General features: G+C 33.1%; 2 protein-coding genes across 4 annotated transcripts in view; both read left to right on the top strand.

Moving 5' to 3' along the window:
- Positions 1 to 6,944, top strand: part of LOC123697209 — a 56,166-nt gene extending 49,222 nt beyond the window's left edge. For 2 of the 3 annotated variants that reach the window (XM_045643642.1, XM_045643641.1), the window contains exon 2: positions 4,436 to 6,944. In XM_045643642.1, coding sequence (XP_045499598.1) covers positions 4,437 to 4,922 — 486 coding nt within the window. In that variant the 5' untranslated portion in view covers position 4,436 and the 3' untranslated portion in view covers positions 4,923 to 6,944. Of the gene's footprint in view, positions 1 to 3,791; positions 4,034 to 4,435 lie in introns of those variants that run through there. The other variant, XM_045643640.1, reaches the window with a different exon arrangement.
- A 5,917-nt stretch (positions 6,945 to 12,861) lies between these two features.
- On the top strand, positions 12,862 to 15,790 carry LOC123697557 (serine-repeat antigen protein 5-like). Its single transcript, XM_045644101.1, has 3 exons — positions 12,862 to 12,931; positions 13,690 to 15,345; positions 15,749 to 15,790. The coding sequence occupies exons 2-3, from the start codon at positions 13,729 to 13,731 to the stop codon at positions 15,788 to 15,790; spliced, it is 1,659 nt and encodes a 552-aa protein (XP_045500057.1). The 5' UTR covers positions 12,862 to 12,931; positions 13,690 to 13,728.
- Positions 15,791 to 16,296: the final 506 nt, after the last annotated feature.

Genomic DNA, 16,296 nt, shown 5'->3' with positions numbered 1-16,296 from the left:
AATTTTCTTTATTCGTTTTCTTTATAACTCTTGTCGGAAAGGTGTAGAATTCTTGTTGAATTTTTTATCCAGAAATTGTAGTCATGAGAAATTCATAAACTCGAGTAGTGAATGAAGAGTAAAAGATAATATCATTTTAGGAAGTTAGTGATTTGACATTAACAAGCTCATAAATTGGTTGAAAACAATGACGGCAATAAAAACACAGTCATATTATAATTGAAAAAACTAAATGTTATCAAAAGAAAATCAACATAATTTTTAATTACATTATTTTAATGAAAAATGTCTAATTAACGATTGTTTTAAATACAATGAAGTAAGAATTATTGGGTCTTTAAAATAACTCCGGAAGTTTCGCCGAAAACCGATAAAGAATACATTGCTTCAACAAAATTCGGTTGCGAGGGTCGTCGGGTCGTTGTACCTCAAACCAGACTTATATTAACCACAGATTATATTTCAAATGATATCCTTATATGTTATGTGGACCAAATTTGACTGTGGATCAAAGTGGGTCTGGTATGTACTATGTACATACTACTAGTTAATAGTAAAATGGTTAAGCGTATTGCTGTGACTTAAATATTTTAGGTTTTAATGTTCAGGAATAAATGGTAAAGCATAAATTTAGTAATAAAATATTTTCTTGTTATAAATGTGTATCTGTGTATATTAATTTCGCTTTTAATTCAAAGACACGCCTACATGTACGTCGACATAGGCACACTTAACTTTGGTTTGATGCTAATTTTAACTAATGAATTAATAATAATTGAAATCTTATAAAATACGCTTCTAGCAATTTCATTTCTCGAACTTAGTTGCTCTTTGATGTTAGTCGCAGAGTGTGTTATAAAATTAATAAGTAATACCTTTATTTAGGAGTAATTAATGCTTTTATTGGAAACAAATTAAGTATTTACTATAAAGAAATTCTGTGTATGTTAGTTTTAATTTGATTTTTTAATTGTTAATTTTATTTTTTATTTAAAAAAGGTCTAGATTTTTATAACCTTGTTCCTTTTAAACTGTATTTTATTATTCGTTTACTTAAATCAGTTGAAACGCGTAAGATAATATCAGAATAGCTTTTACAAGGCTCCATGATTGCGTCGTAACGCTAGTGATGTGTTATCATACTTGCATGATGTAATTTGCGATCCTGTAGGTAGTACAGAAGGACAAACTAATTGAAATTGTTTACTCTCAACTCATAAGAGCAGTATCAAAGGAACGTTTCAGTGGATTCTAGGTGAATTCATTGTTCTGCGCGTTTATTAGATGTGTATCGGATGTGAAATTGATTGCACGTTTTTAAAGAGATAAAGCTATGATTTGAATTCAAATATGTGGAAGTTTCTGGGTGAAGTTGCGCCTGAATTAGTGCAGGAATGACGGTTCTGAGTACAACGATGTGAACAAAATGAAAGTTGTTAAAACATACTTACATAAATGATAAAGGTCGCGTGAACATTCTTAAACTATTTGTAAATAAGAAGTAGATTTTTAAACATTTACATAAGATAATTATAATTATTTATCTCTTATAATTTATTTTTGTTTGTTTTTTAATAAATTAAAAATAATATTAACTAATTAAAAATTCTACACCCGGAACTTACCGTTACGCCAACACGACCATTCGCTTCTGTTAAAAAACGAATCCATAGTGCATAGACTATAGAGGACTCACTCATACATTATTTATATATAATATTGTCTATGGGTTTCATGTGAGTTGCTCGTGCGAGACAGAGAAAAGAAAGTGCAGGTAGTGGTAGCTCGAGTCAAGCAAGATTTATTAGATCGTAACATGGGGTCGCCTGCTTGCCCGTCTGTCGCTTTACTCTAAAAAACTAAAACACGCCTCATGCCTCAAATATGCTAAGAATACCTCCAAGTTCCAACCATACATTTGTTCATTGTCATTTGTCATACGTTGACTAAGCTACTCCATTTTTAACAGTCGATACATCATACATGATTTACGTTTGAATTTCGTTTAAATTTATAAATACTTACAGCTTCTAAATAGAGATTGAATAAATTACACAACTATAATTTAGAGAGTCATAAAAACATATAAATTTGAGCAAAGCGGCCATTTTAAAATAAAAACACGTACAGTGTAACGTCTTTTCGATAATATGATTGTGACGGCACGTGTTCACAGAGCTAAATCTAGCTTACATCAGAACTATAAAGTTCTAGTTGCCTCTGACAGCAGTTCAGTATAGTGTAATTTCCAACCAATCTCCATTGTATTTCCCTCTGAGTGTATGCTTTTTTACTTTTAGACATTATTGACATTGCTCTGGATCTGGTTAACAAAATTAAAATGATCGATCCATCTATCATAGACAAAGAGAGCCAAGAGTACATTCTACACAAAGTATAGTTAGAATACAAATTTTCCGTCCAGACAGTGAATAACTTCGATACCTTTTTCATATTATTTAAGCCTCCAATTCGAACTTTGGCTGAACATTTTGCATTTTGTCGTAATTAATACTAATTTTTAAATTATCCGCAGTATATATAAATATACATAAATATTGAAGTAGGCTCTGTTATACTGAAAATTAATACATATTTTCGTATTTTAATAAAAGATGCCATGGGCCGCTACTGCGCTGACGGCATCATAGAGCATTTTTTAAAACCAAGCTATAAACATAGCTGTATTGATTAAGAAACTGCGACAAACTCAAGTGCATTCCGTTTTAAGAGTGGTGTTGCGTAATCTCTATAGTTACTTTATAGGCTATTAGATAATGTATGAACAAATAATTTTACCAAGGATTATAATCGTATACGTTTCCCGGTTGCGATTCATTAATTAAAAATGTTCCACCGACTAGATGGGGATTGGACTTGGATTGGAGATGCATAATGAACTAATTGACATTTAGACTAACTAGACGGTATTAATTATTTTTTTTTACGAATAGCAATCATTAACATTATTTTACAATCAAAATCCAGTAATGGATCAGTTTTTATCTCGTAATTTAAATCTAAAAGTAGAGTAAAAGATTTAGATATTTTGTTAAATTTTTCAGGATCGTTTCAATTTCTGAGAAACAACTTCTGTTCATAAATTGTATATGAATCCTCTGCCAGCGATGTTCAAGATTTAAGTCAATTAATGGAAAATTACGGCACTTTATAGTGTGCTATACGGGTTACTTCCGGTTTATCAACGATCTGACTTTTGTAACTTTTGATTATGACGTTATAATTCTTGATGCCTATTTTATGCAATGTTATAAGTAAATTTGTTAATACAATTACAACCACATAGTACAACCCTCAAGGGCAAGACGTGTTTGCTCTTGACAGTTTCTTTTTTCTTTTAATTATGATTCTTAATGCTGACTTCCGCTTCAACCAGTAATATGCAATACCAAATATATATTTAATTTATTTACTTATTAGTGGGTAATAACATTATTTTCCGTGTAATAAACGTTAGATTTGCATCTTGAAGGATCTGTCGTTAGCGCTTGATCCGGTTCTATTTAAATATCTCCATGAAAGCAGTCAGTGGCATTCAAATTGTTCCTAGCTATATTAAATTGGCGTAGTTAATCGTCAGATGTTTTCGTTTGTTTTTCCTGGCTCCTAGACATTGTCGTTTTAGATGTATGTCGTAAACAAATAGAACGAGTCATTGCAGTCAATATCGTTTAAATGACGGTTCACAGCTACGTCACCCGTTTCCTCCCAGCACGTACGTAGCCGTATACGAGTGACGCAATTGGCTTTTTCAATGTCTTATCTACAGTGAGGTATACTGTCATTTGCCGAGAGTTCGTCGCGGTGCGCACACGCGTCGTTCGCAGCGCTTATTTTTGTTCAATTTGTGCCTTCACACTCTCACCACTGTCGAGGACGAAGTGACGAATTGCGCGCTTGCAGTGCCAGTGTTCCGAGCTTTGTTATCCACGTTTATCGCCTAATTTGTGCTCTGATTATTAATGATGTATATGTCTGGATTTCTCATCTTCTCTCCTGAAATATCAGCGAGGTGGGTGCTATAAAAATATTTATAGGTCGCGTATTCATTTCTTGTCAGAGATCCATGATCACTCTGATTTTGAACTATATCAATCTGTATCTTATTGACCCGTTTGTGCTTCTCGGAGGCATTGTTCTTTGACCTAGTACTTGTAATTCCTCCGATTATATTAAAGTGGAATTCATTCCGTAATGCGTATCAGTAAACAATTTCAAGGACTTTATCGCTCTGCGTAATGTTTTTGTCAGGAATATAAACAAACAAACTTAGCAATACCATAGAGTCGTTATCGTGTAATCGATATCAATGTAATTTCTATATTAATAGAGATTCGATTTAAACGTCATTCGTCTTGGGAAATTACGCGAGACTACGCAAATGAGTGCTAATGAGTTCATGTTATTGTTACAGAATGACTCCGCAAGAAGAGCGGGAGAGTGCGCGCGGCGCTGAGATCGCAGACGCCTTTGAGGACGACATGTTCGGCCCTCCGCGCACCGAACCGGCTGCGCGCCCCAAGCTCTCCATGATCTCCGCGCGCCTTCGCGCCAACGAGGAGCGCAAGCGGGTCATCGAAATATGCTCCCAGAAACTGGAGAATATCGAGGACCCCGCTCGCGATTTGCGTCGCTCAGTCTGCATCAACAATACCTACTGCCGCTTGAGCGAGGAAGCGCGCAGAGAAAAAGAAGCCAGACGTCGCCGCGCGAGAGAAGAATGTGATGATTCGTGGATAGGCAAAAAAGCGCGTCGTGCCGTTGAAGACGAATGCTTAGCACTCCTCGACGCTATCCCGGAACTGGGAGATGCGAATTTGGGGTGCGCCCAGCTCGCGCGACAGATGCCCCGACAAGACGTCCTCCTACCCCCCGGACTGCTGACAGTGTTGGACTCATGACCGCGCCGTCCGGCGCACCTACACTCTCCGCTGTGATGCCAGTGCCCGAGTGAAGTATGCTCGTGCGAGGTTACGCTCGAGTCGCTGACCGAGATACCGGACGCGTTTTGAACGAGCTCGCCCGTCGAGGCCCTCGCGTTGCGTCTCACGGCGCACCACCTGACCGCTGAACGTCGCGCTAAGGAAACGTTACCCGAACGGATTATCGTCTAGCGAATTCTTATAAGATGAGTACTTATTGTTAGCGCGTTTTTATTATTTAGTGAAAGTTGCTCAGGCGCTGCCGATGGGCGCGGTCCAATTAGTGTTCGACGATCGTTTCGTTAATCAAAGAACTGTGCTGCTATGTGACGTTGAGGTGAAGATGAAATAGTGAAGAATGGATTATTTCGGAGTTTTAGATATAAGCCATAATTAATGTTACATTATTGTACTATAAATAGTTTAATACGTATAGAATATTATAATTATGATTAAGTGATAGTGCAAAACAACTGGGAACGGTTACGCATGATTATGAACTGTACCATTGTTTAGTCCTTGCTTTTAGTATTATTGTGCTGCCTCGAGTGAGATTAAGATAATAATTTAGGAGGCGTTATGAGTACAAGTTTACAAAGTCAGTAGAAAATGCTTGGAACAAATAGTCGTCCGATAAACTTTGAAAGTAAAAGCTGAGTGCACTGCGCTATGAAGCGTGAGTGAGACGGCACGCATATTAAGAAACACGGTATCTCGCATCGAAGTTACGTATTTGACATGTTCGTAACAAAGGAAAAAATACTTTATATGATATGACGTGAGGTGCTCGTCGCGACCGAAGCGCGTATGTGACCTTACTCGCGTAGATAAGTAAGCCAAACGTTGGGCCAAACCTTGGATCAAATGTTGCATTTTACAAGTCTGATTCATATTAATTTTATTTAAAGTGTTTTGTTTTGCTGTACTTTATTTTATTTGTATATTTTGTTCTTAATGTTACCTTATCCATCTATGCTTGTTACCATATAGTAAAATTGGTTGTTTTCGATCATTGCGTACTTATTGTTTAGTATATTTTTACTGTATTGTGTCATTGTTAATTTATTTTAGGCGAATAATTTAGTTGAAAATGTAACGGTATTGCTAACAGATCGTTGTGCAATAGACTTGTTCGCTCGTTGTGCAATCGGATGAGGAAAGTGAAGTTAGTATTGAAATCTTAATAGTCGCAAAATATATTGGTAGAAGCCCATTTCGCCCCTCTGAATAGTAAATAGGTACCTGTGGGAGGTCGGGAGGAGCCGGGCGTGGGGTGGAGTCGGGCGGACCGTTCCCAGCACTCCTGTGATATTAGCCTAGCCTGTATGTCGTATTTGTGCTAGTACCCCATCCTTTTTTGAATCGTGCTGTGTAAAAACGCTTCAAAAAATTAATTCCTTCAATCGGCAATTTTATACGGTTGGTCCGGTTTATAATATTCGATTGTAGTGCGTTAAGACGTTTTTATCGCGTTGGATATGTAGATGTTTTGTATCGAATTTGTATAATAAGAATGCTTGTACTGTCGCCTCCAGGGTCTGGAATGGACACGAAAGTTGAGGGTTTGGAGGGAAATTATCCATCTGGGCTCAACGTGTACAGAACACGGTGAACGATGAATGCAAAACGTCAATTTAAACTTCCAGAAAGATCCGCTTGTTCAGTAGTTAATTAACATAAAAAACGGTACCAAATGTAATTTTAAAAATCACAAACGCACATGAAATTATTGTAAAATACTATTGTAGTTTTAAAGACTAGTTACAGATTGTCAAAATTGTATTGTTATTACATAGTATTATTGTCGTCTTTTCGTTCCTAAGTGCCTTGATTTTTTTATTATGAATAATTATTTTTAATTTATAAACGAAACAAGCATTATGTTAAAATTACAGGCACAGGTCATTGTCCAAATTGTAATGACTCATATTATATATGAAACAAAGCTATTGCTTTACAAATTTATAAAGAAGTAATGTAAATAAAAATCTTTAATTCTCATCCGTTTTGTTTTTTGACATCCTTTTACAGTTTGCCTCAAAAGTTACTTTTATCACAGTAACAGTGTAAAGTACCACATACACTGGTATTTAATTACTGATAATTGAACTTGGCGATAGAGGAAAAGAAACTACCTATGTAAATTTGAAGGTTACTAATAAATAATCAGGAAAATGCAAATGGCATTGAGATGAAGAAATATTTAAATTTAATACGCCAAAATAAATCTCCTCATATGGAGGAATTAATTAAATATTTCCTTCTTACGATATATCCAAATTTAAGGCAAATGTGAATAGGCACCTTCTAGGTAAACATGTTCCAACCTAGGTCGCGTTGTCACTTACCATCAGGTGAAACAGCGGCCAAATGTTTACCTATCCATGAATAAAAAAAAAAAAAAAAAAAAAATATGAATCTATTATACCTTCGAATCTCATGAGAATTATGTCAAACTTAACAAAGCAAGTTAACATAAAATTGGCTTATATAACATTATAAAACATGTTGAAGTAAATAAGTATTTAGAAAAGTGTTTTTTTTTCATACATTTTAGTAGTCTACAATGAAATACAATGATTTATGAAGAATCGAGTAAGCAAATATTGAGTTCTTCAATGTAATTCTCATTTTGTTAGCTGTAAATTGCCGCTGACTCGTGACTTAGACCTGATAGGTTATTAACAAACAGTCAGACATTACTCATAATAATTGCGAGTTGTGTGAAAATTTGTTCAGAACACAATATTATAATTGTATTTCTTCCTTCGATATTCGTCATGTGCTGCGGTTTGATTTGTTTAAGATATTAATAAAATGTTAAATGGATTTTTGATACTACTAAAACTTGCAAAATAGTTAGAAATGCAATCACTGGCTTAAATGGGGCCGAGCGACGATTTTTAACTTTTAAAGCTTATTCTAACAGACAGCTCTATGTGTTGCCAATTTAAAATTCAAATCGTCACCACGATTGATATTCATGTAAGGAGACATAATATTCATGATTCCAACTAGGAGAATTGTAAAGGCCTTGAATTTTTGACCAATGAATTTTCACTTTTGCATTATTTACCAAAAAAAATTTTTTTTATGTCATTTTCTATCTTATCCTTTTTTAGTAAAATTATTTTTGTAACTTTAAAATAATTATTTATGTTCTTAAAACGGATTTCAATTAAATTTACGTAAAAAATAACTTTCATAGAAGCTTTCGAGCCGAGTTGCTAGCGCCATCTAGTAAAGATTTAGATAAACAGAAATTATAACGATTAAAATAATAATTTTACTCCTACATTTGCTTCTATTTTCTATAAATGTCTTAGATTATGAAGTCATTAATATTTCTGAGGTTTATTTATAGATTGACACATTAGTCATCACTCATCAGTTAACCGAGCTGTTACGATAGGTACCTAGTTATTTAATATGGATAAAAATGTCCAACGAATATATTACAATCTGCAATAAAATTTGCAACTACGAACCAATCATTTTTTCATGATCTATTTATGTTCCCAAAATTCTAAAGGCAAGCTAATGAGGCTATATTATGAGATTCGAACTATGTCTAGGTACCTACTTCCCTTTTTAAAAATTATCAAAATAAAACAGTAGTTAGGTGTAAATTCATAAAAAAAGTAAAAAATTTTAAGCAAAAAATATTTAAGCTGAAAAAATTCAAGGCACTTAGCAACCAAATAACGAAACAAAACGTTAAGGATAATGAGTTAAGTGAACATTTTGTAAGTGTTATCATATTTTATAATTGTATAGCTGCTATTTTATAAATGTTCCCTGTCTTATTGTAAGGAATGTTCATATAATAAATATTGAATGAAATATTTTTTATATTTTTTTTTGGTAATAATGAGGGATAGAGAGACGTCAGTTAATGTTTCTTAAAACTTTTTAATTAGATTGGCAAAGTATATACGGGTTTATCTCATAACATATTTGCCATGAAATACGCGGCATAGAAAAATTACCAGTCAAGAGTTTTTTAGAAAAATTGTCACAAAAGTACGACAGCTGGCCGCTTAGAGGACGTTTCATTGATATAATTTTTACTGAACTCCATCTTACTTAATAATTATTTACGAAAAATGTTCTGTATTTAAATTCTTCTAGCAAATTGGAAAAAATTTCACAATATTTAGAAACAATTCAGATTAATTACTAATAAAACCATTTTCATCGAATCAATTCAGTATACGAAACCTTCTAAATGGATACAACAAAATATGTTAGACAAATATATAAATTAACACCATGTTACATTTTGATGTACCTACTTATAACGTTTTTAAATACACCACTGAAAAGATTTTGAAGAAAATAAAGAGTATTAAAAATTAATAAAGTAAGTAAATATAAGTCAAAGAGTCCCTTTTTAGTTTCAGTGATATTCTATCATCAGTTAGTTACATGTAGGTAAATTATCATAAACTATTTTTTTTGTAATAACGTTTCATGTAGAAAAAGTATCAACAATGACCCATTTTAAGTAACGCACCATTAATATGCTACCACTTGAAGACAATCTTCTACGAGCAACGAGGGTGCAGCAACCTCCCAAGGGAACCTGACCTAATTCGTGCAAGCCCCCGGCTTAGAAAAGATACTCATACTCGTATTATGACAACATTTCCGCCTTAAAATTAACATTTATTTGGCAACTATCAAAGCTTGTACCAAAATTAAATACAGAACTTAAAATTTTTCTTTCTCAATTAATTTCGAAATATATGCGACCTACTTTGTGAAACTCCTTAAGACCTCAAAGGCTCAGGTACATTATGATAAGAGCGTGTTTCCTTTAAAGCGAAAGGCAAGCAGATTCTTTATCAGCTAAGCATACGGAGTATTCTGTGTATAATATGGTATGAAGCTGTTATCCAATCTGTGAATCTGAGTAATTTGAGTAAATAATTAGATACAGCCCACGAAGTTGATCGCGTGAAGTTTGTTAACTTGATTTTCTCTGGGAACCTTTCAGATAATAATATATTTAATGCGTCCTTCTTGAAGGTAAGCTATTTCACCAAATTTCATCAGTGTTCACTGGCTTAGCAGTTAGCCATAAAATCGTTGATACAATGTTTACCTGAAATAATTAAAAATGGATTCAGGATATATATTTTGTCATCTTGCCATAAAAAGTATTCTCTCTATATATTTATAAAAAATATACCAAGAACTCTATGTCAAAAAAATCTCAGATATTATTAATTTAAATATAATACAAAGTGTGTAAGTATTGTTTTTCAAATTTCCCACTGAAAAGACTGACATTAAAAAAAAACTTGTAATAATGACAGATTTCACTTTGGAGAGGGACATAGATTCCTATGGTCCTTTAATCTTTATATATTTATGCTTAAAACTCTACTAGAAATACTGAAAAAACAATGTCACTGAATAATAATTATTGATCTTGGTTAGATTTTAAAGGATAGAAATCTGAATGTGAAACAGCATGCAATCCCACTAGTAGAACCTATATATTAAATAATATTATATAATATACCTAATATTAATGCACGTGATGAGGAAACACGACAGCTAATCTATCAATACAAATTTAACAATTAATTACCCGAAATAACGTCATCAATACGATTGCAAATGGAACCCAAGATTAAAACGGATTTCCGAAAACTATGTTCTTTGTATAGAACTTCTGTTTTGGGGGTTGTTTTTCATGTATAAAAATATAATGATTTAATTTCGTGTATACTAATTGTGATGATTGTGCTTTGTAGGTTAATTATGATTATTATTCCTGAATTCCTTAAGATTAATTCCTTATGCCTTCTTCTTTCTTACAGTGCAAAATCTATATCCTAAGTTAAGTCTAATGTGAAGACTTTAGGAAATAAAGGCTAGTTCTATATAGCAAAGATAACTCAACTTGTAAGTTGAGAAAATCAATAAGTAAAATAGGTATGAAATGCATCCGCTCCATACTCTACAATGGGGCAGAACCATTCAATGTCTACTAAAAACTATAATAGTTAAGATATATATCAATCTTGTTTTCTATCAATTTAACTTCAATCGTTGTCCAACCAACCGATACAGTGTCGCTTTATAAAGCGCTTGTTTCAACGTCTCTTGAATAAAACTAACAAAAAGATAAAATGCGTCAAAAGTGTATTAAGTTCTATGCTTGTTCTACGTGTATCAATCTTGTTCCAATAAGATTAGAATCACTTATTTTAATTACCATAACCCGTAGCAATAAGTTAAATATGTTATGCGATTCGGAAAATCAATTTACATCGCAAACCATTAATTCACGGATCGCTCAATACTTACCGTCGACCATTATAAGTTGGTCTGTCACGGCTGAAGTCTGGTGTTACTCGTCATTGTGGAATGAATCGTGAATGGCGTATAAGGGGTCATGATTGAGTGGTGTTTAATAAAAGTAACCCTCGCGATAAATACAATGCTTTGCCAAGGGCTAGGGCTATGCCCTTATGTTGACTAAGATGCGGGGACGGGAAGGGAATAGTGGTTGCAGTAGCTTAGATATAAGTATAGTCTGTCTGTTTAAAAATAATAGCCGGCGAAACGTGCTACGTCAAATATTTCAATTTGAAGTCAAACAATTCTTAATAAGTGCAGCATTTATAATAAGAACTAGATAACAATCAAGTAATTAATTTGAGATTACGAACATAAGGTCATAAAAACACATTTTATCACGAATATATTTTGAATAGCGGGGATGGAACCCACACTTTCTAAAACCATAGCGTCAACCCACTGCGCCAAAACTGATTACAAAATACATACATAGCCATCATACGCAAGTACATACTCACGTTTTGTATAGTATTCTTTCAATGAATTGATGATTTTCTAAAGGAGTTAAAACTCTACATAAGTATCTAAAATTATTACTTTCTGTTATTCTGATTATTATTTATTTAAATACATATAATTTTACATTTAATGGATCCACTACAAGGTAAGCAAGGTAAGTTTACCTATTGTTTTATATATTTAACGCTAACAATAACGTTATTCACTTCCAACAATTTTACCTATAGATGTTATAAATAACAGAATAAACTGAACATTAAAGAGTCCCAAAGAATAAGTATAATAACTCTCTCTTTACCGATTTTATGTCTCAAATTATTATCTTTGAATTTGTCACAATTACTTCTGTTTCTAATTTGCCTTATTTCATCAAAACGTAAGAAACCACATCAAGGCTAATTGCAATTTTACAAAACAGCTAGGATTTAACACATACAATTTATATGATTATCAGTCTCATTAAGATAGAACGGGTTTTATAGGATAAACTTACTGCCGACCTTGGTGAAGGACATCTGAAAGGTATCAGACTATATAGAGAAACAACCGAATTGCATTCAACATTGATTGTATCATATGTATTAAAGACTCAGTAAGAACGCAAAAAAAGGTCTTTATTAAAACAAAGGTATCGGATTCTCGGCTTAAAAAATCATTGTTATATATTATGGTATCGTGTACTCCGTTTTATTTCCTCCTACGTTACAAAAACTATACTGATTTTAATAATACTTGTTGCCCTTTAACGCAAGAATACAATAAAAAAATAATTAATTTTACTGATATATTTTAGTAGTGGAGAGATTTGACATAGGGTTAAAATTGAGACTTTTTAGGGAAATGGCGGCGCTTAATGTGACTATAATTAACCTATATCGCACCTCCGCTCAAATAACGTCATAACTCGATAAAATGTTAAATGACTTTAATTGTACCATTCGTATCAGAATATCACATACTTTATGCTCACAAAACGTCATAGACGTAGTTCTATTATTTGTCCCTAGATGACACTAGTGACGTTCTAATGTTTACCGAAAGTTGTGACGCGGCGAACATAAACAGTGTCATATTACGACTTGCGCGAGGTGGTCATACGTACGATAATCGGTAAAAGTGAACTGTGTCGACTCAAGACAGTTTTTGTTAGCGAGGTAAGTAAAATTTATTTTCTTTTTCTGCAACTAAACTGATGCTTGTCGAGTAATGCCAGTATATATGATTGAAACAACGCAATAAAATTATTTGTTGCGCCCTAATACTGACCTATACAGAGTAATGACAGTATATGTGATTGAAATAATACAATTTACATATTTATTGGTCACTAATATTGCCCTATATAGAGTTACAACAGTATATATGATTGAAGTTATACAATAAACATATTTGTTGCGCTCTAATACTGACCTATGCAGAGTTATGACAGTATACGTGACTGAAACAATACAATAATCGTATTTGTTGATCACTAATACTGACTTATACTGAGTTACAACAGTATAAGTGATTGCATATTATATTATAAACCTTTTTGTTTATCACTAATACTGACCTATACTAATGTATGACAGTATATGTGATCGGGATTATGTGACAATACGTTTTATTAGAAACTAAGACTGACTTATGTAGGATCTTGTCTTTATTCAAAAATGAGTTGACTCAAAATACAACTATGTGTCAGCAAGAAAACTGATTCGTATTCAGTTGTGCTAGTATTTTTAACTATGACTGTTATTAAAATGATCGATTTATTAGTTAAAAAAATTATCGTATAAAATTATTTCAGGTACTGTTTATGCATCATGTTTTTTATTGAATTCCTGAGGCCATATTATTGTTTTCTTTTGGTTTAAGACAGAGATACCTAATTCTTTTTAACTAATTATTATTTTTGTCTTGTCCGTAGGTGGTATTCGGTTTGGCGGTTTATAATTCACTTATAACTATGTCGAGATCCAAAAAAATATTATCTTTATGTCTGGAACCCAATGACCAACATAACACAGTAACTGATGACTTGACTATTGTGGCAGAAGATACACAACCAAAAAATGTAGAACACAATATTTGTGACACCTCAAATAAAGAGAATGAAAATTATTATATAATTGAACCTTACTTGACCATTGTGGCAGAAGATACACAACCAAAAAATGTAGAACACAATATTTGTGACACCTCAAATAAAGAGAATGAAAATTATTATATAATTGAACCTACCACTAACATTCCCGACTTACAGGCAAAATATAGTAGAAGTGAGAATAAAGACTGTAATTTGGAAGAACTCGAGTCTGGGGGAGAAAAAATAGACGATTGTGTTAAAGATCATGATTATAAATTACCTTCTAAAAAACGAAGCAAGAATCTAGTCGTTCCTCGTCAGCGATCATCTAGTACTTCATCCTCAAGTTCCTCCTCGTCGGGTTCATCCTCGTCAGGTTCATCCTCGTCTAGTTCATCCTCATCTAGTTCAGCCTCTTCTAGAGCTCCTTCTACTAATAGAAATTCGCTAACATCTCCCTCTGTACTATTGTCACTTAATGAACAAACAAATCAAGACAATAATGAATGCTTGCCTTCAACTTCCCAAGAAATTAATTTAAATAGTATCCACTCTCCAATAACAAACGATGCCGTAATACAGGAAAATTTCAATACACGTAAGAGACGCCGTGTAGAGGCACAATGGAAGCAGAATGTTACAAAAATTTTACGAAACTCTGGATTACCTTATCAAACGAAGTCCGGCCGAAATATTTCTAAGAAACAAATGAAAGCAGGTTGTGGAGAAGGTTGTAGACTTAAATGCAGCTCTTTTCTTAGCGATGAAATAAGAATTCAAATCTTTGATTCTTACTGGGCTTTGAAAGATTTAGAGAAACAGAGACAATTCATTCACAAACACATACAACAGATAGAGATAAAGTTTCGGTCCACCAAAGCACAGAAATATCGAAAAACCAACTATGCGTTTTACTTTGAGGTTGAAAGTTCATTAAAGAGGGTCTGCAAAACAATGTTTAAAAATACATTGGATATTAATGATAGAACAATTAGAACCGTAACAGAGAAATCTACTGGAGGATTTTTGAAAGAAGATCAAAGAGGAAAACACAGTAAACATTATACTGTAGGTGACACTATAAAAAATGATATAAGAGATCATATAAAAAGTATACCGAGGATTGAAAGCCATTATTTGAGAGCACAAACAACACGGGAATACATTGATGGAGGAAAGACTATATCTGACTTACATAGGGATTATGTGAATGAGTGTAAACAAGATGGGCGCAACTTTGGAAACTATGTGATGTACAGTCGCATTTTTAACGGTGAATTTAATTTAGGATTTTTTGTGCCAAAAAAAGACAGGTGTGAATTGTGTGTAGCTTATGAAAATGCAGTTCCTGAAAGTAAACTGTTGCTCAAGAAAAAGTATGATGAACATTTAATTGATAAGATTTTATCCAGGGAAGAAAAAAAGAAAGATAAAGAAGCCCTAAAAGTAAACAAAAATCTGATTGTATCTGTATACGATTTGCAAGCAGTTTTACAGGTACCTCGTGGTGATGTTTCTGTTTTTTATTATAAGAGCAAATTAAATAATATGAACTTTACGGTAAGCAAATTGGAATCAGAAAAATCGGGTAAAAAGAAGAAAAGGCAACAGACAGAAGATGATAATTACAATGGAGAAACGATTGTAAATCACAGTATTACTAATTGTTATTTTTGGCACGAGGGCCAGGGTAATCGGGGTGCAGATGAGATTGGTAGCTGTTTACTTAAATATATAGAGAAAGAATTGCATGATTACGAGGGTGACCAACCAGTTGATCTAGTTTTTTATTCGGATAACTGTTGCGGTCAAAACAAAAATAAGTTCATTGTTGGATTGTACATGTATGCAGTATTGAAGTTCAGTAATTTAAATTCTATTAGTCATAAATTTTTGATAGCCGGTCATACGCAAAACGAAGGTGACGCCATACATTCGGTAATCGAAAAGCAAATTAAACGTTCCTTAAAAACTGGTCCAATTTACGTACCCAGTCAGTATGTACAAATAATTAAAGAGACTAAGAAAACTGGGGAACCACTGAAAGTAAATGAACTATCACACACTGATTTTATTGATTTAAAAAGATTAGTTAGTGATCTAGGTATTACTACTTTAAAAAAGCTAAAGATTTCTGAAGTTAAAATGATGATGATTACCAAAGACACACCAAATATTTTAAAGTACAAAACTTCTTACACTGACATCGAATGGTCAGAAATTAATTTACTTTCTCGAAATAAGAAAATAATAGTCCTTGAACCAAAGCCAGTTTATGCTGCTAAAATAGAGATTAAGGAACGGAAAAAGAATGACTTAATGACATTACTTGTTAACAACCACATTCCTAGTTTTTATGCCGACTTTTATAATAGTTTATAAGTTTAAAGTTTAATTATTTTTATTACTCTTCATACACCTCATCATTGTGGTTTAAAATGAGTATTG

Source organism: Colias croceus, chromosome 14 (assembly GCF_905220415.1).
Source record: "Colias croceus chromosome 14, ilColCroc2.1".
Taxonomy (NCBI): domain Eukaryota; kingdom Metazoa; phylum Arthropoda; class Insecta; order Lepidoptera; family Pieridae; genus Colias; species Colias croceus.
This window is presented reverse-complemented; position numbering and strand designations above follow the sequence as displayed.